Source organism: Hippoglossus hippoglossus, chromosome 17 (assembly GCF_009819705.1).
Source record: "Hippoglossus hippoglossus isolate fHipHip1 chromosome 17, fHipHip1.pri, whole genome shotgun sequence".
NCBI classification, from domain to species: domain Eukaryota; kingdom Metazoa; phylum Chordata; class Actinopteri; order Pleuronectiformes; family Pleuronectidae; genus Hippoglossus; species Hippoglossus hippoglossus.
In genome coordinates this window covers 4,741,954-4,767,521 of record NC_047167.1, presented here as the reverse complement: position 1 = coordinate 4,767,521, position 25,568 = coordinate 4,741,954, and the positions used below count along the sequence as shown (strand labels likewise).

Sequence of the window (25,568 nt, the reverse complement as noted above, 5' to 3'; positions counted from 1 at the left end):
TTTTAGATTTTTTTGAAATTTTGCAAGCTTTAATTACAGTTAAAATGGAATTGGACAAGTTACCATCCACATACTCACAAATTTCAAACCAGCCATAAAGATTTAATCAAACCTCCACTAGATTGACCGTATAAAATTCCTCGTATTGAACTACATACTACAAACTAATTTCATAATTTTCACAGTGCAATGTTCCAATGAATATTTTACTGTTGTTTTGCTGCTAAGCTCTAAACTTGTAAACTGTGACCAAGCTGATTAAAGCGGAGGTGGCTCAAAGAGTAAAGAAAAAGCGAGAGGACAGAAATACTTTGAGACACAAAGTGAGAGACAAGACATTATGACCTTTTAAAATCCATCCATATTACATCACTTCAGCTTCATGTGACACAACTGAGGATCTTTCAGAAAGCAGCGTGGGCAGCCGATTAAAATAAAACCGACTCACCGAACAAATGCAGAACACATTAGCAGCTAAACCAAACTTGTAAAAACGAATTAATGATACGTTGTCCATATAACAGCAGCATTGCTCACACATGACATTTATAAATATTATTTCGTTGAAAGTACCTTGATAACTGTAGTTTTTAACAACCTTTGAACAAAGTCACAAGATCATCTGTTGTTCGTGGTGTAAATAGATGGCCTGGCATGGGAAAAAAAGACCTGAAATCTCAAATATTTGACTTGTTATATTCTTTTAAGCTCACAGTTCATTTGCTCAAATTCAAAGTGCAGCTGTGAACCTGAGAGATGTATGTAGCAGAGGCCGTGTCCTTTACCAGTTTGCCTTCACATGCTCAGTGGTTGGATAGATTGAAAAACAAGGATTTAGTTTGGCCAGCGAACGTCCCCTCAGACTCGGTGATCCAGACACTGAGACGTGTGTGAGATCCTGGAGGAGGAGAGTGTTTGAGCGCCAGCTGGAGGCGGAGAGTGGAGGTGGTTCCTGGCGCAGGGGATCTCAGGCAGGTTGACAGGGTCAGAAAGTGTGACACTGACGCACAGTGAGAAAGAGTGTGTTTGTGTTAATGTGTATGAAAGACTTTGGTTCTTCGGTTGACTTCAGTTTCTTTGTAACAGTCTGGAATCATATGTGTTACACACCCAAAAATGAATAGCTAAAAACACGTCCATCTTAATCTTAACAACATTTTAATAACAACATCCCACTGTTCAATACAAGTAAGTTTTGTTTCAGTATATACATACAGTCTATACAGTGTGTCTCTGTTTCTAAAGGGTAAGTACAGAAACTCCCCCCTTTACAATGAGCAGGCATGCAGATTAGTAATATTTTTAACTTTGTAAAATAATAAAAAAGTTACATTTTTATAAACAAGTATTTAAAGTAAATTATTTTAACTGAACACACTGATTTTATAAAATCAGCAGGAAATAGGAAGTTAACTTTCAGTACGCTACATTTGCAGAGTATATAATGTTAACGTAATTACTGGAAAGCTTTTATATATCATTAGTGTCAATTTCGCCTTATCAACTCTTTATGTTAAGCTAAGCTAACTTGCTATTTGTAGCTTATGCAGTATTAACCAGACATAGACTGTGTTGCCCACTCCTTCACTACCCCCTACTCACTATTTTGAGACTTCTATATAGAGGACTACATAATGAGCTCATCTGCAAAATGAAAAAAACACTAACGGACACTACATCTTTGCACCAGTAGTTACATCATTGTTGCAAGATTATAAGGTTCAACAACAACAATGTTGGCCAGTGCAAAATTCCATAATAAATTTAACTTTTGTTTTTACACTTTAGTATCAATATGATTAGGGAAAAAATATGTTGAATGACCATGTTCAAATGTAGAAATAAACTTGTTTGTGCTGCTCTGCTCTTATTGCATATTTTACTGCCACAACTCGCAGGTTTGTCTCATGCCGTTCGTAAAAAATAATAAAACCGGCCTGTGAAAATGCCTGTCAATATAAACATGTCTTTAAATATTTTTTAAAACATTAAGGAGTAGAATCACCAGAGAGAGAATTCTGAGACATGCTGCCCTCTCTCCTCTTGTCTCTTTGCCATTTTACTCACTGTCAACTCCACAAGCGCAATGCCCACAAATGCATGATTGTCAAATTCTTAATATTCTGGTCTATATAGTGACAAGTGAATGATGACATAACGCTGAGCTAGCAGGGCAGTAGCTTGGTAACTTACATACTTCCAGCAGCTATATGGCAAATATGAGTGTCAAGCTGTTTGTTGCTTCCTTTTCAAATAAAGCACTTGGTGCGGTTCATTGTGTAGCCCTATTATATAATGCAGAGCATAATGGAATCCATCTGGTGGCCTTTTCATCCTCTCGGACTGGCGGACACTGAAATCCAACCACCCACAGAACATTTTAACTACTCTTATGTTAGCCACAGACTGTCCTGGTGGTGGAAACTGAACATGTGCAACAGAGAGTCAGGCTTTAAATGTCATTGAGAACATGCTTCTGGTACAACAAACACTTCCCTTCACTGTCGTTTGTTTGGCAGTGAACAACCAGAGTCTTTGGGTAAAAGACAGTAGGAGCTTGGACTCGGGCTCTGTGTAGAAGCATTGATGATGTTTCACTAACACCGCCCCCCCGGAACGATAGCTCTGCTTTTTTTTTCTTTCTTTAAGAGTGCACAGAGGCATATCTTGAGACTGAAAAGAGCACAGACAGACAGTGCAGTGAGAGTGAGGGGGAGCAACGCTGAGGCAAGTGGAGAGAGAAGAGAGTAGCAAAAAGGGAGAGGATGTGGGAGATTTGGAGATCCACATCAGTGGAGTGCAGCGGAGGCTTTTGTGTATAGAAAAATGGTACGTACACTCTGGTTTTACTATAGGAACGCTTTATGTGGTGTGATGCGATAATACTGTTACTTTGCTTACTTTTAGTGAATATTTTACCTGAGGGATGTGAAGATGACATTGTTGGTGTATCTGTGGTGTCTTTTTTTCAAAAAGACACTGTTAAGATATTCAGGGGAAAGTAACATGTTCTCATTAAATGTAAGTACATGACATCGTCTGTTAAAATTGTGAGAAAATCCCTTGTCTCAAATCACTGATGGTCAAATTATTTACTGTATATTATTATTTACACCAGGAGTGAAATTAAAAGTTGCAGACAGGACAGTGGGAAACTCCTGATATACAGTTTGTCTCTAACATTTAATTTTAAGTGTCATGTAAGCATTTTTACTATTTTTTATTAATTTCAATTTTAATTATAAAAACACTAAAATAAATCAAATTGAAAATACAAAATAATTGTTACCAGTCTTGATTAGTCAAAGGTTCAGTGTGTACGATTTAGGTGTTAGGGATCTATTGGCAGAAACTTAGTATCAAATAATCCTAGGGATGTTTTCACGGATGTGTGATCATCTAAATTGTATGAATTGTTGTTTTCTTTACCCTAGAATGGGCCCTTTATATTTAATTACTTTATATTTACATCGGGAGAGGGTCCTCTCTACGAAGGCCCTTTACAGAAGTCTAAACTGGACAAACTAAACTTTTTGAGTTTTTATGACAACTGGAGGCTTCCACAGATACTTTTCCATGTTTGGAACGGGAGGGTGAGGTGAGGGGTGTTCCGCTGCAACATGAAACTTCAACTTCAAACATCACTAATTTCTACACACTGAACCTTTAAATAACGTTTTGATCCTAATGCCTGCCAATCAAATACAAAAAGCAAATCCACTGACATGTATTTCAGTCTGTACGGTAACACAATGAATGACAAACCAACAATTGGAAGTTCTGACTGAGCAGGTTATGAAAACGTGACATTAAATTACATAAGTCAAGCCAACTTGCAAAATAAGAGCCCTCCACAATAAATACAAGAGCTTCTAAAAATGTATTGATTGGAAAAGCTTATTTGTGGTGCTATTAGTACAATTAAAAAAATTCTGCGAGTGTCTGTGTCGTTCCCTATGTTTTAGATAATAATAAATATATAAACATAAAATAGGCCTATATGTAATAAATACCATGGATACATGATTAGGAAAATATATTATCATAAATTGTTTCCACTTGCTGCGGAAATGTTTGCTCCTTGTAAATTCAGTTTAAGTGACGGGGAACAAAATGTACAGCCCTCGTTTAGTTATTAAAAACATCCATTCTCATTAAGTCAATGAGGCTAGAACTGTCCGAGTTAAATCAAGTGGGTATGTTTTCCTCGCTGAGTTTCAGCAGAGGCACCGCAACAAAAAGAAAGAATTTACTGAAAGGATCAATCAATCAATCAATTAAAAATGTATTTGTATAGCCCATATTCACAAACCCCAATTTGACACTAAGGGCGTAACAAGGTGCGACATCCTCTGCCCTCGACAAGGATCTTTTTTTATTTGATCAGCTGCACCTGCCAAAGCCCCATGTTAACTTTGGGTTGCAAATTTGCGCTAAACAAGTTGGCAATCCCCTAAAGGCCAGTATTTACAAAGGTGTGTACTCTTTGAAGAGTTGAAATAATATGAACATATTCTTTATTGTGATGATTGTGTTTTTGTTGTCCTTACCATCTATCTAGTGGTTCAGTGCACACTGTAGCCATACCATGCTGGTTTGGGATCTAACAGGGAACATTAAGGCATGTCATCTTCCCTCAGCCCAAATTCATTTATTCATGCTTTGCTCTTACCTATTCAGTATGGGCTCATAGGTAAAATGTCATAGTTCAGGTCGACACGCATCAAAATCCTCATAATGGTTTGTGATGGGATAAGTAAGGACACAGAGGATAGTGTAATTGATGATATTTTGTGCTGTCATTGAAGACCTCTCTTCCTCTCACCCCCTGTCATTTCCCCCCCTTTTCACTCCCATTTATGTGCATGTGTGTGTGTGTTTATTCACCCTCAGGTCCCCCAAATGGGAACCTTCATCGGAGTTTACCTGCCCTGCATGCAGAACATCCTGGGTGTCATTCTCTTTCTGCGTCTAACCTGGATCGTTGGGACAGCGGGAATCCTGGGCTCCTTCGCCATCGTCTCCATGTGCTGCATCTGTGTGAGTCATTTAAAAAAATCCAACAACTAAAGATCCGGACTTCCTGATGATTAGAAATAAATGTTGTCTAAAAAGAGCTGTAGAAATGAATGATAATGCGAAAGAAAAATGTTTGTTGAATGATGAAAAAAAAAACGAGTCCCTCTTGGCTATTCTGTATCATCCTATAACTGCTTGAACCGAACAATGACATGTCTGAGGTCGAGTCTGCGATTTACGACATAAAAAAGAAAAGAAAACTGGAGGCCAGTCAGTGCTCCCTCCTCTGAAGCTGTGGTGTGTTGATTAACATCATTAATCTCCATGCCTGAGCTCAGGGGAGAGTCCCCAAAACAAGCACAAAATTAGTGACTTATTTACAACCCCGATTCATACGTCAGTAGCTCCAGATGGCTAAACAGAGAGCTGACTGTTTGAAAAGTTTGAACTTAAATGCTCAGCACTCATGTGATGTGATGTGAACAATCTGCACACAACACCCTCTCACAATATACAGATGGGTGACAAATTCAAGGGAAAACCAACATAAAGTGTCTCAGTAAGGTGTGGAGCCATTATCAGACCAGCTAAACTGCACCTTGACATTGATTCTATAAGACTCTGAACTCAGGAGGGATGATCGCAGCTCATTCGAAAGATATTTTCTTCATTTGGTGACGATGGCGGTAGAGAGCGCATCACTATCACATCTATTACATCAGTGGGAAATCCCCCTCAGGTGTACAGTTGAGATCTGGGGACTTTGAAGGTCACAGCATATAATCAAATTATTCAGTGACCCCCCCCTGTGGTGTTGTGCCTTGCATCCGGGTGGAGACCACTCCCATCAGGATAGATGTGTTTCACCACAGGATTAAGGCAATCACCCAGAATGAATTGGTGTTGATTTGCAGCGAATGGTAGAGCAGGACACAAAACATGGCAGCAAATCCCCCCCCCCCCCCCCCCCCACAGTATAACAGACACCGAACTTTAGGGGTCAATCATTCAAGCCTGTACCGTTCTCTCCCTCCTGTTGAGAATATGATGAGCAATGGCCATGCCCCTTTTTTCTATGTCTCTGCAGACCAGTGCCTCTGTTCTGAATGGTCTGATGTGCATTCATCTTGGTATTGAGAGATTCATGCTCTGTCGTCAGATTGATCACGTCACATGAGTTTCTGTTCTGTTTTTCCTTACACATCACACTTATGCATGAGCGTCGACGACCACGTCAACCACGATTTCCTACCCTGTGGAGCCTCAGATCTGAATGCAGAGTTTACACAAATTATGTTTACATGGACAGCAATAATCAGATATTACCCAGATTAACAGATTAAGAAAATAGTCAGAATGAGGTCAGACAAGGAATAAACAAATAATCTTAGTAAGACGTGGAGTCATTTCGACATCAACATTTATGGCAGCTACCAACTGCTTGTAGTCATAATCAGATGAGGCTCTGTAACAGGAATGTGAATGGACTGTTCCATTAACAACACATGTAAACATCACATTTGAAATAATGTCTTATTCAGAATAAGGTCAAGAATCAGAATGTTGTTTGCCATGAATCTTTGTCATTGTTGCTGTTGAAACACCGACCAGTTGAGCAGCCTTTGGAACTGATGCTCCTGCCATCTGTCCCCCAACAATGAACCCTCTTTCATAGTCAATTAGATGTTTTCCTCTTGCCCTCTTGACACAAAATCTAAATCAACAAGCCCTGTTCAGCATATATATATACGTGTCATAGAGCATGTACTGCCTCAGTGTAGAATCATCTGCTTTATCAATTCTGAAAAATATGGAAGCCTTCTCTTTTGTGTTTGTTAGGCATCGAGGTCCAGACTCTAAAACAGGGGTGGTGAAACTTTGGGTCATTAAAATTGTTATAATATAACATTCAAAACGATGTTATAATATCCACAAAATATTTTAACCCCTTTTTAATGCAATGACAACAAATGCTTCTCTTTGGCGATTTGTCTGATGTCAGATGGTAGTGATGATCATGCTACTCACAGTGGGTTTTTGCCAAACCAACTAATCGTCACCTTTTGTTTTGCCATTCATGGCTTACAAAGACAGTTATTCCTCCCTCGTATCAAACTAAGCAGAAATCCCTTGCACAAACATGGAGAACATTCCGCACCTATTTTTCCTGCTACGATGCTCGGCAGTGACGACACATAACAGCTACATGTGTTCCGTTTACCCTGACTCTGACCCAGCCGATATACAGCCAGAAGGGACCACTCTGAAGGACGGTGGTCTATTTTATGTTGTTTTCTTTTGTCGCGGAAAAAAAGAATCCGAGATTAATTTGTTTATATTTCAGTTGCTTTTTTGTACTTAAGATTGCCTCGCGGGCTGGACCAAATTGTTTCCACCCCTGGTTTAAAAAGAGGACTTTGTGCACTTTGGAATAGGCATGAGTGAGCGGATTGCCATGGGTTGATGATTTGTGACTGTACTTGTATTTCTTTCACCATAGCGTGCCCAGCATTTCAAGATTCAAGATTCAAGATTCAAGACTTTATTGTCATGTGCACAACAATTACATTTAGCAATGGCAATGAAATGCTTGGGTCACAGGCTCTCTTCTAGCATTTGTCTTTTCTACATGTTAATGCATTTGTTTTATGTTGTTTCCCGTTTAACAATACAAAAAGTTGGGGCTCTTTTGTTCAATGATAAAAGGAACTAAAACTCTGGTATCTCGTATTAACAAGTTTAATGATTGATTCAATGATTTAATTATTTGATAAAAACTGAATATACCCAGCCCTATACAGTGATGGGTGATAACATTACCCTTGATTAGCAAAATCCATGTGTGTGATGTTTTAAGCAAGCTTGAATACAGCAATTACAGCTTGAACCTACAGTTTATCATCTGAAACACATGTATTTGATACAGTATTAATTTTGCACTTGCAATAATCCAACACAGCCACCTCTTTTCATCTTGTTTGGTTCCTGTACATAACATCTATCCTCCGTCTCTCCTTGCAGACATTGCTCACAGCCATATCAATGAGTGCCATAGCAACCAATGGAGTTGTCCCAGGTACATGAAATGAAATGTTGCATTTATTAATCGACTTTTAATTTCCACTTTAAATATATAAATGCTTTGATTTGGAATTACATCTGCAGCTTGGACAGACACAATCACGTCTCAATTTGAAATGCTAGAATTTTAAAGATCTGGCAAAGTTATTCAGACTGATTAACAACCTCAACAGCATTTGCATTGGTGGATTATGGTGGTTTCATTATGACAAAACAAAGACACTACACAAATCAAAGCCAGCAAAATTGTATTAATAATTATAGTTACCCTGTACTATTATTTTTGTTCACAATCAACCCTTCTGTGGTGAACAAAATTAAAGTGTCTCTCCACTTGAATTCATAGATAAATCTTAGGGGGAAAAGACAAACTGAGCTTGTGCATGGACCCTGAAAACTGAGTTCCTTTTATTTGTAGATATTTTCAGAAAACTATTTAAAGAAGGTTAAAGAATTAAAGAAATATGATTAAGTTTAAAATTGAAGAAATTTCTTTGGTAACAATCTAATTGGTGATCATTTTCTCTAAAGCTGGTGGCTCGTACTACATGATCTCCAGATCTTTGGGTCCTGAGTTTGGAGGAGCAGTGGGACTCTGTTTCTATCTGGGCACCACCTTCGCTGGATCCATGTACATACTGGGCACCATAGAGATTCTGCTGGTATGTTTCCACCGCCTGAGATACAAGAGGATATTAGGCGTTACCTCTGCTGCACAGATTTATATTATTTACCCTCTCACTGCTTTCTCCCCACTGCCAGACGTACATCGTTCCAACAGCAGTATTTAAAGAAGGGGAAGACGCAGCAATGCTCAATAACATGCGTGTGTACGGCACAGGCTGCTTGGTCCTAATGGCACTGGTTGTGTTTGTAGGAGTGAAGTAAGTTTACGCACACACACACACATACACACACACACACACACACACACACACACACACACACACACACACACACACACACACACACACACACACACACACACACACACACACACACACACACACACACAAACTCATATCTGTTCCCCTCCTCTCTGCAGGTATGTGAACAAACTGGCTCTGGTGTTTTTGGCGTGTGTGATTCTCTCCATCATGGCCACTTATGCAGGAGTCATCAAGACGCTCATCGAACCACCTGACTTTAGGTGAGTTACTTAAAGCAAAAATAATAATTTTTCATGATCACATTTTTTTTTACATATTCTTATCAACAAAATGCCAAATCAAACTCATCCATTGCCCAATGTTAGGGCACATTTATTCCTACTTGCTGCTCAGAGATCAAAGATACAAACACTAGGGCAGTGTTGTTCGGCCTTTATCCAGCAGAATCAGTGTCTGTTTTTAAAGTGAGAGCCAGACATGGCGGGACAGATGCTGTTGTGTTACTTGTTGCACTTCTGATTTCTACACGTGGCGTGCTATTAAAGTCCCACACTTCGGCGCCACTATGCTGGCCTTGTTTGCTGCATTCTAAACATACAAAACTGGCATAATGAGGAGTCTTCTTGATGGCAAAAATGTCCAAAAGGACAGATGAAAAGAAATCATTGCTGCTGCCATTTATTGTGACGTTACCTCACACTTAAATAGTTTGTAATTTCAATAACTAGCACTTTACATCCAAAACTATCAAAATGCACAGTTTATCAGCTCTCTAAGTTTCTTTAATATTCATATGAATATGAATATTAAAGAAAGTGACAAAAAAAACTATAATTGAATCTGCTCCATAATTAATAGGTTCTTCTTTGACCCAAGCCCTTCCACCACGTTTCAAGAAAATCACTTCAGTAGTTTTTGTCTAATCCTGCAAAAATACAGCAATAACTTTTGATTATCAGTATATCACCAACATATTTATTCAGAACAAGTTTGATAATTATGATTTAAACAGCTAAGTTTAACACATTCACTCTATACAGTTGATTTAGATTATAGGTAATATGTAGGGACAAGTCAAGACATTTTAACTAGTTTCCATGCTTGTCAGGGAATCCCACCTGTTCAACTGCTGCACCCCTAATACCAATTTAACTAGGTAACAGCTCCTCCTATCTTAACACTGGGGCCACACTGGATGTGTGACACACGTCTCAGGCACGTCTCCTGCGTGCGAGCCATGCTGCTCTTCTAGAGCCATCTCCGCAGCAGAATTGATATGTTGCGTCTTGCCTCTGTCTGCTGCACCACCCCTCACCTGAATCCTGCAGAGTATTTGATGCGTCTGTGCAGAGAACCTCCCGTTGCGTTGTGCATGTGTGAAAGAAAATTACGGAGAAAGTCTGCACCCAATTATTTGAAGATCCTTTGCATGGCATGTCTGAAAACAGCTAAATATAAACGTTTGCGACGCTTCCTGTACCTGTTTTAAAGTAAAAGCCCTCCAGTGTTTTCTGTTGACTGAATCCATTCTTTCTTTTTAACAAGGTTTTTATTCTTGTTGTAGGACAGGATGCACAGCTTCATACCTGCCATTTAGTGAAGTACATAGGGTACTTTAATTTGAGGAAATACAGTAGTAATACCAGAAACCTAGCAGCTCTGCAGCAGACATGCCACACACTCCCATGCACACAGTGTGGCCCAGGCATAAAAGCTTGCACAGTAGCTTTTAATAAATTTAATCTAATAAAATTTTAACAGTCCTGACTTGGTTTATGTAAAACGCTGCACATGAGGAGTTAAAAGCAGCTCATTAATCTTAAAGTTGTCTGGTCAATAAAAAAAACCTTCAAAGGAAGCCACAGCATAGACAAACGCTCCCATTTAAATACACTACACATCTCTGTCTCTCTCTGTCTCTGTCTCTACAGTGTGTGTTTGCTGGGGAACCGCTCATTGAAGAACGAAAAGTTTGAAACGTGTGCAAAGACAGAGCTTGTGAAAAACAAGACTGTGACCAGCAAGCTCTGGCCGCTCTTCTGTGACAGCGAATACCCCAATGCCACCTGTGACGAATACTTCATGTTGAACAACCTGACAGAAATACAGGCCATACCCGGGCTTCTGAGCGGAGTCATCAAAGGTGAGGAGGAAGACGTGGACGGAGTCTGAGCCCGAATCCAGTGGTAGTTCCTATTGTATAAGAAAACGATAAGAAACTGAAAAGTAGTTGCCAGATTCTCCTTAGCTTCGAATCCTTAATGTTCCTCCATCTCTTTCTGCTCTTATCTCCCTGTCAGACAACCTGTGGGGGAACTATGGTCCAGCTGGTATGTTGATAGAGAAGAAAACCCAGCCTTCAGTACCGGCCCTGGAAACATCTAACGACATCACCAAGTATTATGTCTTCAATGACATCTCCACTTACTTCACTCTGCTGGTGGGGATATACTTCCCCTCCGTCACAGGTAGATCCTTCTAAACAGCACTCCTCCCTGTCAAAGACCAAAACATATGATCTGAATTGACCTGTCATGGTTGTAATTTTAACTGTGTGTGTGTGTGTGTGTTTTACTTTAGGTATAATGGCTGGTTCTAATAGGTCTGGTGATCTCAGAGATGCCCAGAGGTCGATCCCAATAGGAACAATAATGGCGATTCTCACCACCTCTTTCATCTGTATCCTCTTGTCTAGTATCTTCCGTGGTGTGTGTGTGTGCGTGTGTTCCTGTCCTGATATCTATGTGAGGACCATCTTAAGCATAGAGCCTACCGAGTGAAGACATATTTGGAAAGTGACGAAGGTTTGACCCATTTTCCTCAAAACTTGGTTGTAGGGTTAGGATTAGAATTAGGTTTAGGTTAGGGTTAGGCATTTAGATTGGAGGGTTAAGGTTAGGATAAGGGGTTAATGAGTGTATTATGCCAATGAGTGTCCTCACTAACATTGAAGATAGAAGTATGTGTGTGTGTGTGTGTTTTAGAGATCTATTGAGTTCAGTTTGTAAATGAGTTGGCAAACATGATTCTGCTTGGATGATTCTGGATTTTATTCATTTGTCCTGTAGTGTCACAGATCTGGGCCCTGTTTCAGAAAGTGGGTTTAGTGTTTGTCAGCCCCCACAAGACAGGGTGAAGGTACTCGCAGTGATGAGCCCCCCCTTACTCATGCAATGTACAATAGAAACTAATTTAGGCTAAGTTTGAGTATGAGTCTGCACACAAAGTTAAATATAAGTGAATACTATTTAAGTGATTATCATATATAAAGTAATAAAAAAGTTTTGTAATTACAAAGTTGAGAATAAGGGCGTAAGCAAATGTAGTTTGGAGATGGAGTTGTTTCTTCAGGTGAAACATTGTGAAGTGTGTGACCCTGTTGTCAGTCATGTAGTATGAATTCCTGCTCACAAGACAGCAAGTTGTGAACTGCACAGCAATCTTTGCAATTCGTGTAGTCTGAACTTGGCATAACCTGCACGTCAGCGGAACTAACCCTGAGTCATCTCTCTGCTCCTCCTGAGCCTGAACCAACTTTCTAACCAACTTTCTAACACGTCGCTTGATTTCCTCATTTATATAAAAGCACATGAATCCTGATTGGACATGAATTTGTTACCCAAGACCTTCCTTTGCTTATGTTTCCTCTTATATGATCAATCAGTCATCGGTGTAAGGTCAGAGATGGCGATCTCACTGAGATTCAACTGTAATAGTACTGTAAACAGTAATAACTGTAAATATATATTTTTTAAACGTGTGAATTTTAAGATAGTTAAGACTGATCTATGAATAATCATTTCTCACGGTGTGATTAGTCACTTTGATGGGACGGTCTCACCATAGTTGTCATATATTAATGAGTGAGCGGGACTGAAAAAACTAAAACTAAGAAAAACTAAAAACTAAGTGTAGTTGAAAGTACAGTTTGTGAGATAGGCAGATATTTGTGGTATTAGTAGATAGATGTATTTGTGTTAATTGATCAACTTTTTTCCAAATTGTTCTAGCTCCACTGGTTAAAACGGAAGCTCTGTGCTTTCATTTCCCGTTACCATGGTGAATTGCAGAATCAGAGCTCCATTGATGATGGCTTTTTTCGTACTCATTCACGGGGCCCACGCTTAATTCAGAATAATAATGTCTAAGATGAACAAACCCAGGTCAGCTGTTTTGGAACCCACATCCACACCAAGGTTCTGAATTTGTGAAACAGGCCTCAGGCTGTTATTGAAAAGCAAATACAAGTATTTCCATCTTAATGCCATGCTCAGACATCTCCTGTGTGGTCTTGTTTGGAGCCTGTATTGAAGGAGTGGTACTGAGAGACAAGTAAGTGAGTTTTGAATTGACTTTGACCCACTCATTGTGACCCAGCAGAAAAACAAGTGGTACAGATTATTGTAGTTGGTTGTACTGAGATAATCAATGGAACCAGGTATACATTTCCTTATTCAATGTATAAAGTTTTATGAGTGTTAACTATAATTAACTAAAAGACATAACAGTGTGCATGTGTGTGGGTGTTTCAGGTTTGGTTACTCTGTAAAGAAGAACCCAGTGATTGGTATTCTGGCCTGGCCTTCACCCTGGGTGATTGTGATTGGCTCCTTTTTCTCCTGCTGTGGAGCAGGACTTCAGAGCCTCACTGGCGCCCCCCGGCTGTTGCAGGCCATCGCTCGGGACGGCATCATCCCATTCTTACAGGTCAGTGCTGCAGAGATTCTTCATATGCCACAGACCTGTGTGCTTTTACAATCCGTGGACACTGACAGTGACTCTGCACATTTCTTTGCTGATTTTCAGACAGCAGGACTTAAAGCCCAATGATTCCATTTTATGGACATTGATTTAATTTTTATAAAGAAATCTCACCTCACTTCCTCACAAACAGATGCCTTCATCAGGCTCAAATTCACGATTTGAATTTATTCATGAAAAGTTTATGCAATTTAGAGTCTTACGAATCTTGGTAAGAAAACAACAACAAAAAAACGTCAGATTTAGAATAAGAATTTCTTGAAAGAATGTCCTTGCATTGTTTTAAGATAACTTTTTCAGATTAATTAATTTACTAATATAATGAATCAGTTACCATCTACAAAAGGTTTGTACTGAATATGCTGCGTTACAGTGAGATTCCTCCCATAAAAAATACAGAACTTTATCTGGCAATTACAGAAGCTGATGTGTACCAATGATGATAAATGTTTATTTTTTTATTATTATGTTTCTGCCATTTCATTTAGCTCTGTACAGACCGTCTTCCTCTGTATCTCTGTCCTCCTCAGGTCTTTGGTCATGGGAAGGCCAACGGCGAGCCGACCTGGGCTCTGTTGCTGACAGTGGGGATCTGTGAGATAGGAATCCTCATCGCTTCTCTGGATGCTGTGGCCCCCATCCTCTCCATGTATATTACTCAACACTTACTAAAAATATGCTACACTTTCTACATCATATGCAAATATACATTTTTTATGTACTTTATGCTATTTTCTCTGGCCAGTTTTTCACCTATAAATGTTATGCATGTGGTAATTTTTTTTTAATCTTTCTTATTGATGTGTTCACTCATCTTCTCAGGTTCTTCCTCATGTGTTATCTGTTTGTCAACCTGGCCTGTGCTGTACAGACGTTGCTCCGCACACCCAACTGGAGACCTCGATTCAAGTTCTATCACTGGTGAGAACAGCTTCGAACTTTGACTGTGTCCATACTCACATGTTCTGGTCACTCAACTAGCAAAAGTGTCTGGTTTCTGTACACATGTGCATGTGTGTGTGTGTGTGTGTGTGTGTATCTTGTAGGACCCTGTCCTTCTTAGGGATGAGCCTGTGTCTCTCCCTTATGTTCATCTCCTCCTGGTACTATGCCCTGGTTGCCATGGTGATAGCGGGATGTATCTACAAGTACATTGAGTACAGAGGGTGAGTCTGAACATTTCAGGTTAAGGGACCAATTCAAAAGTGCTCTTAACTCTCCATCAGTGGTCGGATTCAAGCACAAAATTACCACAGCCTTGATTTATATGTATTGTACATAAGATTTACACAACTAACACAACACAAGTGTTTCCAGTCTTTTTTTATGTCAGAGGTGCAGCCACTTTTTGTTGTTACATTATTTCTGAACCATTCAAAATAAATGCTTTGAAAGTTAATTTAACAATCATCAAGTGAGCTTGTACCTCACACCCCCGATTCCTGATGCAGATGGATTTAATGTCAAAAATCTTGGTCAGGATGGGAGCTTGTTAAACATTAACTATTCTGTTACTAAACATTTGGAAAAATGATCAAAGTTTCTTTATTTGGACCTTTTCCTTGTAGGGCAGTGAAGGAGTGGGGAGATGGTATCCGAGGCCTGTCCTTAAACGCAGCACGCTACGCTCTCATCCGACTGGAGGAAGCACCACCACACACCAAAAACTGGAGGTGAGCATGTCTATGTGTATGTGTGTGTTTGTGTATGTTTGTATAAAACACGTTTATTTGACAGATTCTTCATTTTACTTGTTAAAATACCACTGGTACTGATAAGTGTGTGTGTGTGTGTGTGTGTGTGTGTGTGTGTGTTGTGACTTTCTGTAATTATGAAGTTGTCTATTGTACGCATAATTGACAACATTCAAGGCTCCAGTCATAACCTTTGGTTTTGGATTTCTGATTTTTTATACACAAATAGTAGCAGCCCTATTTTCCTCATCAGTTAATCTCTTCATTGTTTACTTAGTTGATCAATAAACTCAACAGTTTTAAGTATAAAATATCAGTAAATCCCCAAACAGTTCAATCAAATTCAAATTGTCATTCAAATAGATTTTAAATTATGGATCAAATTCACATTTTATTTTCCAAAATGTTCAGCTGTACAATCTACTTCACGTGTAAGTGGTTTGAATTCATACAATCGGTTTCACTATGTTCTTGTCTTCAGGCCTCAGCTGTTGGTGTTGTGTAAGATGGACTCAGACATGGCGGTCAAACACCCCCGTCTCCTGTCCTTCACCACGCAGCTCAAAGCTGGGAAGGGACTGACCATTGTCTGCTCAGTCCTGGAGGGAACTTATATGACGCAGGGCAACCAGGCCAAGTTGGGAGAACAGGTGTGTTCATTTTTTGTCAGTCATCTGCGCTGCCTTTGTCCTCTCTGGTGTGAAGTGGATGGAAATACTGGATGAAACTGAATGTTAAGATTCATTTCGAGGCAGACTTTGTTAAAAGCTGTTTTTCATGCAACAGATAAGATTTCAGTTCTTAAGCTCAGAGACACCGTTTGACTCTTTCCGACAAACATAACACAAGGTGCTTAATCAACTATTTACCACCCTTATCATTAGATTTTTAATGATTCGGAAAATTAGGGGTAATGTTAATGTAGGCGACATATGCATTGATAAAATATTGGTGTGCATGACGAGACTCTCGTTTGTGTCTGATGTTGGACTGTCTGAGAAGTTGCATTCCTCATCATGTTGAGCATGAAAATAGACAACAGCCATGACACATAAATGATTAAATAAAACACACAAATAACATGATGCTTTTCTAATGTGATTTTAGTGTGCAGATTAATGCAGTTCACACAAAATGTTATGAGTGACAGTGGACAACATCAGTATGTTGTATTTTAAAACCGATACCAAGTCATCGCTCATGTTCTGTGTGCTTGTGAACTCAGTTGTCTTTGTCCCTGTTCAGACCTGATAGTAACATCAATTCTGACAGATCCGATCACAAGTGGACAGTGTGAAGTATGAGTTTTCAAACCTGGTATTAAAATGTGTCCTGAATGTATCTCCTGTGACGACTTGGGATCAGATCTAACTTTCCCGCTCTATGTGCAATTGCACACACACACACACGTCATTTTTGTTCGTAAGACAAGAATTATGCTTTTTACAAGAATTATGTCAGAGGTTACAGATGTGTCCTACAATAATGTTTTAGTGTGTGTGGGCCAGGGGGTACTGAATGTGCTGTGTGCAGATCTATATGAAGAAAGATTTTACCGATTTGAAAAAACAAACAAAAAAACAAAAACATTAGGATATGGTGATGTGTTGATATTGTAGGAGTGGCCACAAAAAAATCAAAGTATGTGCACAGAGAAGAGTCAAAATAAATTTGATTCATTGTGAAACTGAAGCCGGTCAGAGGACATCAGCTGAGTGGGCTGTCCTTCATATGTGACCCAGGACACATTTACATTGAAACAGTGAAAAGAAATATGGCCTCGGAATGTGTTTTTTGTGATCGGATCTCAGGACACATTTGGGTGCATTCAGATTTGTTCTGATGCCAAGGACAGATGTTAATACAGTAACAGGTCTGAACAGGATTGTTTGAGAAAAATATATGGTTATTGCTTATTGTATTTTTTTATGTTCTATTTTATATTAATATCAGTTAATATCAGTGTGAACTTGGACAAAAATACTTATGTTATTTGCACATTTTTTGACACAGGAGATTGTCAGTTGTGACCTAATTTAGCCCCACTGGATAATGTCCTGTATAACCCAGACATCGCAAGCATTGACTGGGAAAACACTACAATGTGTGTTTTATATAACAAGTTTTCATTTCGTTCAAATTTTTTCATCAACTAAACTCTCACTTCTCTTCCCCTTTCTCACTCTCCTGCCTTGCTCGTTTCATTTACTTCCTGCAGAACTTAAAAGCCGCCATGGTTGCAGAGCGAACAAAGGGTTTCTCCCATGTGGTGGTTTCGTCCAACCTGCGAGATGGTTTCTCCCTCCTCATCCAGTCAGCAGGACTGGGAGGAATGAAACACAATGCCGTCCTGATGGCCTGGCCAGTGGGCTGGAAACAGGCCCGGGACTCCTCTGCGAGGAGGAATTTTATAGGTAAAAGACAGAGGAGTGTGTCAAAGGACACAAATGACAAGATGAGATCATTTCATGTTCATTCCGTTCATATTGTCTCATCTCTGCAGCTTCACTTCTGTGGAACAAGGCCAAATAAATCACATAACTTTCTAGTACCAATAAAAGGCATTTAAATAAGTCGGCATAACAGTTCTAATATCATATTAATTCCAAATATTTTCCCCACATTTCTCTTAACTTTGCAAGACAATTCGTCCCATATTTCAAAAAATGTACTCTGATTAATGCCTTCATTAAAAGTTACAAAAACATAACCCCCACCCATCTCTCTTCCTCCAGAAACCGTAAGAGAGACGACAGCAGCACATCAAGCTCTGCTGGTCGCTAAGAACATCGACCACTTCCCTAGTAACCAGGAGCGTCTGAAGCAGGGAACCATTGACGTGTGGTGGATCGTACATGATGGTGGACTGCTCATGCTGCTGCCATTTTTACTGAGTCAACACAAGGTACGTTTGTCTGTGTGTTGTCTAAATGTCCTGTGTACTTTTAATTTATTGTGTTTTTTGTGTGTGCAAAAAAAGTATTTACAGCAGAAACATAGATTATATAGATGATTCAATAGGTGTAGATGGACTGTATTGATTTAGTATTGATAATAATCTGCAGGTATGGAGGAAGTGCAAAATGAGGATCTTCACAGTAGCACAGATGGACGACAACTCCATCCAGATGAAGAAAGATCTCCAGATGTTTCTGTATCATCTGCGACTGGACGCAGTGGTGGAGGTGGTGGAAATGGTCAGTGAGTCTGCAGTTACACTCTCATGCAGGCTACTAAAGCAAGTGCTAATTGATGACTTTTAAGTGCTCTAGATAAGATTGACAATCACAGCAAATCAATCATATAAAATATTTTTTTTATTTAACTCTGGATAATGAATTTGCCAACCTTCTCTGTGTCCCTGCAGCATGAGAGCGATATCTCAGCCTTCACCTACGAGAAGACGCTGGTGATGGAGCAGAGATCTCAGATGCTCAAGCAGATGCAGCTGTCTCGCACTGAGAGGGAGAGAGAGGTACAGCGATGCACATTTCACACTGTAGAAAAGACACACAGCCCACAAGAAAGAAAAACCTACAGGCTTCATTATACTGCTTTTGACTCATTATACAATAAGGTATAACATTATAATGCACCAAATGATATGCTATATAATTTTTAAAAAATCTTTAAATTTTAAATAAAATTATGTGACACACATGATGAGTAATGTTCAAACAGACATTCTAAATAAAGTGTTACAAAAAACAACTTAAACATATTGTCACTATATGCTAAATACTTTAAAAACACTTGTTGAACACAATGTAGAAATTATACACTGTAAAATAAAATGAGTTGCTTTTACAAAAAAAAGGATGGAAACTAATATGAGAAAAAGTTTACATAAGATGGCGAGTCAAAAATAATTAAGTCAAAGTCAGTCTAATATTTCTGAGGCAGTGAGTTTCTTATCTTTAGTAAATCAAATGTGTTATATTTTACTGTGCACATCACACTGCAAACAGCACAATAGTAATGGAGATAGAGAGGAAGGTGAAGCATAAATCCCCGTGACCTGTTCTGCTCTTGTTGAACTTGAACTCTTCCCCAAACCTGGCCTTGTGATTGGGCGGCGGGCTCAGATTCAGAGCATCACAGATGTGTCACGCGGCTCCATAAAAAGGAAGACATCGTCTCGTGTTGGCGACCCACCCCTCAACACCCTGTGTATACCAGAGGATGAGGTAGCCACGGCAACCAAACAGCCAACCATGGTGCCATTGGTCCATCCATTAATCACGACATCCCATCTCTCCATCACCATCCTTTCAAGACACCTGCAATTCTCCCCCATCCACTGTACTGTACATGCTGCCTGTGCAGAGCCACCGGGACATAAAGCTGCGATTAGAGGAAGACAGATTCTTCACTGAGTGACTTCTCATGTGCAGCAGAATCCCAGTAATAGAGCTCAACACAAGACTCAAACCAGTTCTTTCTAATCAACCTGCTGCTGCAGGACAACTAACCATCATGTTCACCTCCTCAGAGTTAGTCTAATCACTGCTGTCCACAACAGTTTTTTACAAATAAAATCTGTCTGCACCATCATATAGTGAAACTGATCATGACCTGATGGAGCATGTTTATAGTTTATAGCAGCAGACTTATTTTTCAGGATTCTGCAGAATCCCCACTAGCCAGCAGTGTCTGTACTGTTTGGACTTTGCCTCATGTCAAAATCTTTGACTGCAGTGTTGCCTGTGTTTTTTGCACCAGAGAACTGGATTAGCAAACTTTAACTAGTAGGTAAAAGAAGTTTTTGGTGTCATTTGCTTTTGCTGTCATTGGTCGTTTCTTGCTCAGGTAGCAAAAGCTCCTCACCACTGCCCCCACACCAAGCAGAGGGAAACTACAGCTCCCTTATTTGAACTGTTTCTGGTATTTTACAGGACGCTCTCTCTGAATTCAGTGCCAGGTCTAATATTAGATAAGTTGAGACACGTTAAATAAAGATCTCCTTAGAGGCTGCATTTTCCATTAATTGATGACGGATAAACTCTGATTAACTAGTGTACAAGTGTATGCAAATGAAGTATATGCTTTTCATATTAAAACGGTGCAAGAGAGATTACATAAAACGCAATTGCAATTGTGTTGGATTGAACTATACAGTGAATTTTAATAATGAATTGTTCTGACCCCTCAGTAAATTGTCATATATACAATCATGTGCATCAGAGCGGGGAAGCTGAAGTCTGACCATAAGTGATTGTATGTACTTGAACACACTAGTAATCATTGTGTTGTTTCGGTCCGAGTGTTGTTGTGACACTTGGGGCAGATGTCATAACAACAGACGTGTGTCCATTCATTTCACACCTTCATTTACATTCATCACCATTAAACTGCCTCTCACCTGACTGCTCTGTTAACATCCACAATTCTTTTGTTTTCCCTTCATGTTTTTAGGTAAAGTAATGATTTACACTATCTCCTGCTTCAATGTTGTAAAAACCTGTTGCTTTAGCTGAAGAAGTTCTGTGTTACTTTAATTAAAGGTGCTCAGGATGATGACACTAATGCTGAAAACATCATCTGACCTGTCCTTTATTAGGCCCAGCTGATCCACGACCGCAACACGGCCTCTCACTCTGCAATCACCGACAAAGCTGCAGGCGCCACACCAGATCGTGTTCACATGACCTGGACCAAAGACAAACTGGTCAACGAGAGGAACAGACAGAGAGAAAACATGGCGGTCAAAGACCTGTTTAATATGAAACCGTAAGTAAATCCAGCTCAGCTAAAGACACGCTTCCCTGACCTGACTTGTCACACAACTCACACAATATAATTTATTTGTTTAAGTGGATATTTGTATCTATTATATGTACAACTGTTTTTACAACGATAATCGAAAAGCTCTTAGCAGCTATAAGTCTACTGAATTTTTTGCTATTTTTAGAATTTTGAGTACTGCAGCCTTTATCTCATCATTAATGTTTTTGTTGTTCTTGTTTTCTTCTAGTGAGTGGGAGCACCTGTAAGTCACTTTGTTTTTCACCTTTTGATTGCCTGTGCATGAACTCACTGTGTGCATGTGCATATTTAGGTTTGTGAGAATCATTTCTGCTGGTGTGCTTGTGTTATTTTAAAGAAAGATGGATTATGCATCTCTCACTGTACAAAAATGAAGCAACAATATTCCAGATACAGGTGCTGCCATCTTGCACTGTTTTTCATTAGGAGCCAGGTTTTGGTCAAACATTTATTTGACGTGTCCTCTGACTTTCAAATGTGTCGAGTCCCATCTGCTAACATGGGGAAGGTGGCGTGTATCACCTATACTGCAACCAGCCACCAGGGTGCAATCCATTACATAACATTTGCCTTACATTTCATTTAGCTGACGCTTTTATCCAAAGCGACAACAATCCAGATGTTGTTGGCTTCACTTTTGGGAGCTGTCATGTCATCCATCTTTTTTTATAATAATCGATATGTGAAAATTGCTCAACGGTTCAGTGTCAGTGCTGCATGTGTTTACTCATTTATATTGAACCACATGATCTATGATTGCTGATTCTGTGCACCTTGCAGATTTTAGATTTAAAACATTTAACCAAAAACTGACTTTGCTTGACGTAGTGGGCTGTTTTTCACTTCAGTCAGGGCTGTTACTAATGTCTCTGGTTTAATGCAGCAACCAGTCCAACGTGCGGAGGATGCACACTGCGGTGAAGCTCAATGAGGCGGTTGTCAAGAAATCCCAAAATTCACAGCTGGTCTTGCTCAACATGCCAGGCCCACCGAAGAACATGAAAGGGGACGAAAACTGTATCCTTTGTCAGCCAATCAGCTGTTCATTTAGTCACTCATTCTGACAGCCAATCATGGCATATTACAGTAATATTTGAATGTTCAAGAACATTTTGTGAAATATGTGTATTTGCTTTCTCAACAACAGAGAGATGGGAGGATTGGCACTCAAGTCTACAATAAATATTAAGCTTGAGCCAACATTAGCTCAAATTAGATTAAAGACTGGTAACAGGTTAACAATTGACCTAGCTTTGTAAATAAATGATCAACATTTTTACAATTCAGTTGGTAAAGAATTTAACAAAGAATTGAATTAGTGATTTTTAGAGGTATATTTATTTATATATTTATTAAGTTTGGATTGAGTTAACCCAGTATTAGTCCAAGCTTGTGGCTTGAGCTTCATTCTACATTTTAGACTCAGGATGTTTAAATTCTCATTACTTTCAGACCAATGAATGAAAAAAAAATGTATGTGTAGAAATAGCATTAAATATCCTAATGTTAGTGTAATACAATGTGGCTCCACTGTTAACTTACTTAATAAATAAGAAAATCCAATTCATTAGACTGTATTTGCTTGGACCCATGACCTCAGTATTTCTAAAATGATGGCAATAGCATTAAAACCTTTTTACCTTGTATTATTGTAATATTTCTACTACTGCATTAATATGTGAGTTCAATTTTCCAGTATTAGTTGACCAAAGTAAAGCTACTTTTAACTGTTTTTGTGTAAAAGCTAAAATTGAGAAGTATTGTAGTGGAGTAAAAAGTACAATATTGTACGGGATGTCCTTAACCATGATGTGTCTCTCAGATATGGAGTTTCTGGAGGTTCTGATGGAAGGCTTAGATCGCGTCCTGTTGGTTCGTGGAGGAGGTAGTGAGGTCATTACCATCTACTCGTAGCACCAACAATTCCGACCTGTTTAAAAGGATACTGGAGAAAACATGGTTGGACAGTGGGAACGCAGATGGCAGGAGGCGTTTAACAAAGGAGGGCCTGGCTTCAAGCCGGGACATGGACAAAGATGTGTGGCAGAGGACAAACAGTGCAAACCCCCTCACACTGTCAGGAGAGAAGAAGCTTGACATTCTGGAGGACTGTGTGAAGGACTGGGGAGTCTTCCTACGACACAGCCTGGCGCTCCACAACCTGTCCTCCTGGGGCTCCGTAACGCCTCCACATGTCCACACTGTGAGATGACGACTGTGAGGTCGTCCTGCGGAGATGTTCTTTCCTTCACCAGACACCTCTCTGGAAGAAAGAACTCCTGACTACAACTTGTTGTTATTTTTTTGCATTGGGTAGCGTTCTGTGGCTATCAGATTATCCCATTGGTTTCAATGAGGAATGCTGACATTGTTGAGAATGTCTTCATTTCAGTGCCATTGAGGAAAATGTTCACAGATGTCCGACATTGGAATGAAAAGATGAGTTGAACACGTTTTTTAGTCATAATATTTGATAGAATATCATGTTTGCCTCATGTCACTGCAAAGGACATTGGAACAAAACCATCAACTGTGAGGACAGTTTCAGGGTAAATGTGGCAGTATTGATCAATAGGAATCAATAGTGAAGATTGTTTAAAACGCTGCTCACTTGTTTTAATGTGAGTGATAACTTTAATGTATATTGTGTTGCTTCATACATTTTTATGTCCCTGTAAATGGGCTTATCATTAAATGTAAAGGGATCAGATGCCAGAACAGAACAAAGATTTGCAGGCACCTACATGTTTAATGTTTTAACAGTAATCATGTGGGAGGTGCTGACACAGTGATTTGTGACGGTGAATCCCAAGTCAAATTCTTCCAGAGACTGTGACGGCAAATTCACTCAAACACAATTTTTTGAAGTTTAGGAAAGGAGGTATACTGCTTGACGTTGATTGTCTTCTTGTTTAAAAAAAATAATTACAGTTTGTTCAAGCTGTGTTTCTGTGTTTACTGATCTCAACAATAACGTTTAAGTTCAGTTGGTTTCCAATGAACAAAGGTACACAACAGTAGGATGACATTCGTATTAATCTTACTGTAAATACCAGTGGTGTCAAAGTCAAGAGACTTCAGTTCACACATTCATCCACCACAACTTTCATTAACAGCGGAATAACAACAAGATGCTACTACCTGCTTTGCTAATACAGTCATTTTTACAGCCACCAGTTTGGATGTGCGCTAACGTTAAACACATAGCTATAGTATTAGTAGTAGTATACTGTTATTTTCTTGGGACTTTATTTGAATCATATTTAATTTGGTTTAAATTCCAGTGACAATGGACATTAATAAATATTTCTGTAAATGAGCCAGTTTAGCGATCTTGGCACACTCAACTTTCGCCCCTAGTGTTACTGCTTTGTAGTGGCCGCTGTCATAAAGACTGGATATTGGCTCCTTCTGTCAGCCTGGCTACTGTCAAAGCAAGAAACCCTGATCTTAGTGTCCCTATCAGTCAGAGTTAAACATGTTGATGTATCAATAGGTAGGCATTCCGTTACCTTTTCCGTTAACCTCTGGAGCATTGGGTTGCCTCTCACACATGCACAACACAGCAGAGGGTTCTCTGCTCAGACGCGTTCACAACAGCAACAAATCCTCCGGAGGATTCAGGAGGCAAGTTGTAACGTATTGATTCACATGCAGAGATCACATGCTTTTATTTACAGCACATCAACACCAGCATCAGCTCTTATCACCACAAACGTTCTATCTTAGTCAGTATAGGTGTATGGCTCCGCTTTTTCATCCTGAGATATTTGTTTTCTTTTTGGGGTTTTTTTTTCGACCAAGGTCAATCCCCTCTCCTGGTGAATCCAGTGAGGGATGTCCTGCTGTGTTCTCCCATTGGATTCTGCGGTCTTAATGCCAGAGGGCCAGAATCAGTGCATGTCTGAAAGCAGCTTTACTGATTTAGTAGAAATATTGCTGCTCTCTCCATCGTGTGAATACCCACGTCTGATGTTCACTCCTTCTACTTTGGGAAAAAGAAAAACTAAACAAAATGCACAATGGGAAACTGCGGTACATTTACTACATTACATTTACATGTACTTATTAGTCAGGTGCTTTTATCTAAATTCACTTACACCTTTCAATGAAACTCTAAAGCCTCACTACAGTGGGAAATATTGAAGTTAGTACTAAAAGCTAAATCAGTTCAATAAGATAAAGTGTAGAACAGTATGGAGTGCACTTTGTACTGAAAGTCAGGTTAATCCAAAATGATGGTGTCATTCTGCAACCATTGCATTGTGCAATCAACGATTACTTAATAATGATAAGTATATATAAAATATGGTAAATGGTTTGTATTCATTGGGAGCTGTTCTAGTCTTGGTCTGCA

The 25,568-nt window shown here is 39.4% G+C and overlaps 1 protein-coding gene and 1 long non-coding RNA gene across 6 annotated transcripts in view; one reads left to right on the top strand and one right to left on the bottom strand.

The window, feature by feature from the left end:
* Nucleotides 1–24,146, top strand: part of LOC117778223 (solute carrier family 12 member 7-like) — a 35,130-nt gene extending 10,984 nt beyond the window's left edge. Inside the window, exons 1-26 of one of the 5 annotated variants that reach the window (XR_004616759.1) lie at nt 2,734–2,829; nt 4,894–5,040; nt 8,041–8,095; nt 8,632–8,762; nt 8,863–8,984; nt 9,146–9,250; nt 10,922–11,133; nt 11,291–11,458; nt 11,571–11,669; nt 13,265–13,322; nt 13,523–13,697; nt 14,282–14,400; nt 14,574–14,672; nt 14,798–14,917; nt 15,320–15,424; nt 15,927–16,095; nt 17,664–17,859; nt 18,181–18,350; nt 18,511–18,642; nt 18,813–18,920; nt 19,531–19,632; nt 21,006–21,175; nt 21,420–21,434; nt 22,095–22,228; nt 23,034–23,201; nt 23,237–24,146. Coding sequence is in view for 2 of the 5 variants with exons in the window: in XM_034613623.1 (XP_034469514.1) it covers nt 4,894–5,040; nt 8,041–8,095; nt 8,632–8,762; nt 8,863–8,984; nt 9,146–9,250; nt 10,922–11,133; nt 11,291–11,458; nt 11,571–11,669; nt 13,265–13,322; nt 13,523–13,697; nt 14,282–14,400; nt 14,574–14,672; nt 14,798–14,917; nt 15,320–15,424; nt 15,927–16,095; nt 17,664–17,859; nt 18,181–18,350; nt 18,511–18,642; nt 18,813–18,920; nt 19,531–19,632; nt 21,006–21,175; nt 21,420–21,434; nt 22,095–22,228; nt 23,034–23,125 (3,003 nt within the window). In the remaining 3 variants the exon portion in view is untranslated. Of the gene's footprint in view, nt 1–2,733; nt 2,830–4,893; nt 5,041–8,040; nt 8,096–8,631; nt 8,763–8,862; nt 8,985–9,145; nt 9,251–10,921; nt 11,134–11,290; nt 11,459–11,570; nt 11,670–13,264; nt 13,323–13,522; nt 13,698–14,281; nt 14,401–14,573; nt 14,673–14,797; nt 14,918–15,319; nt 15,425–15,926; nt 16,096–17,663; nt 17,860–18,180; nt 18,351–18,510; nt 18,643–18,812; nt 18,921–19,530; nt 19,633–21,005; nt 21,196–21,266; nt 21,365–21,419; nt 21,435–22,094; nt 22,229–23,033 lie in introns of those variants that run through there. The other 4 variants (XR_004616757.1, XR_004616758.1, XM_034613623.1 and 1 more) reach the window with 4 other exon arrangements.
* On the bottom strand, nt 9,829–10,080 carry LOC117778224. The gene is made up of 2 exons (XR_004616760.1): nt 9,977–10,080; nt 9,829–9,893 (listed from the first exon to the last, which is right to left on the bottom strand). It is a non-coding gene; the product is annotated as an uncharacterized LOC117778224 (long non-coding RNA).
* Nucleotides 24,147–25,568: the final 1,422 nt, after the last annotated feature.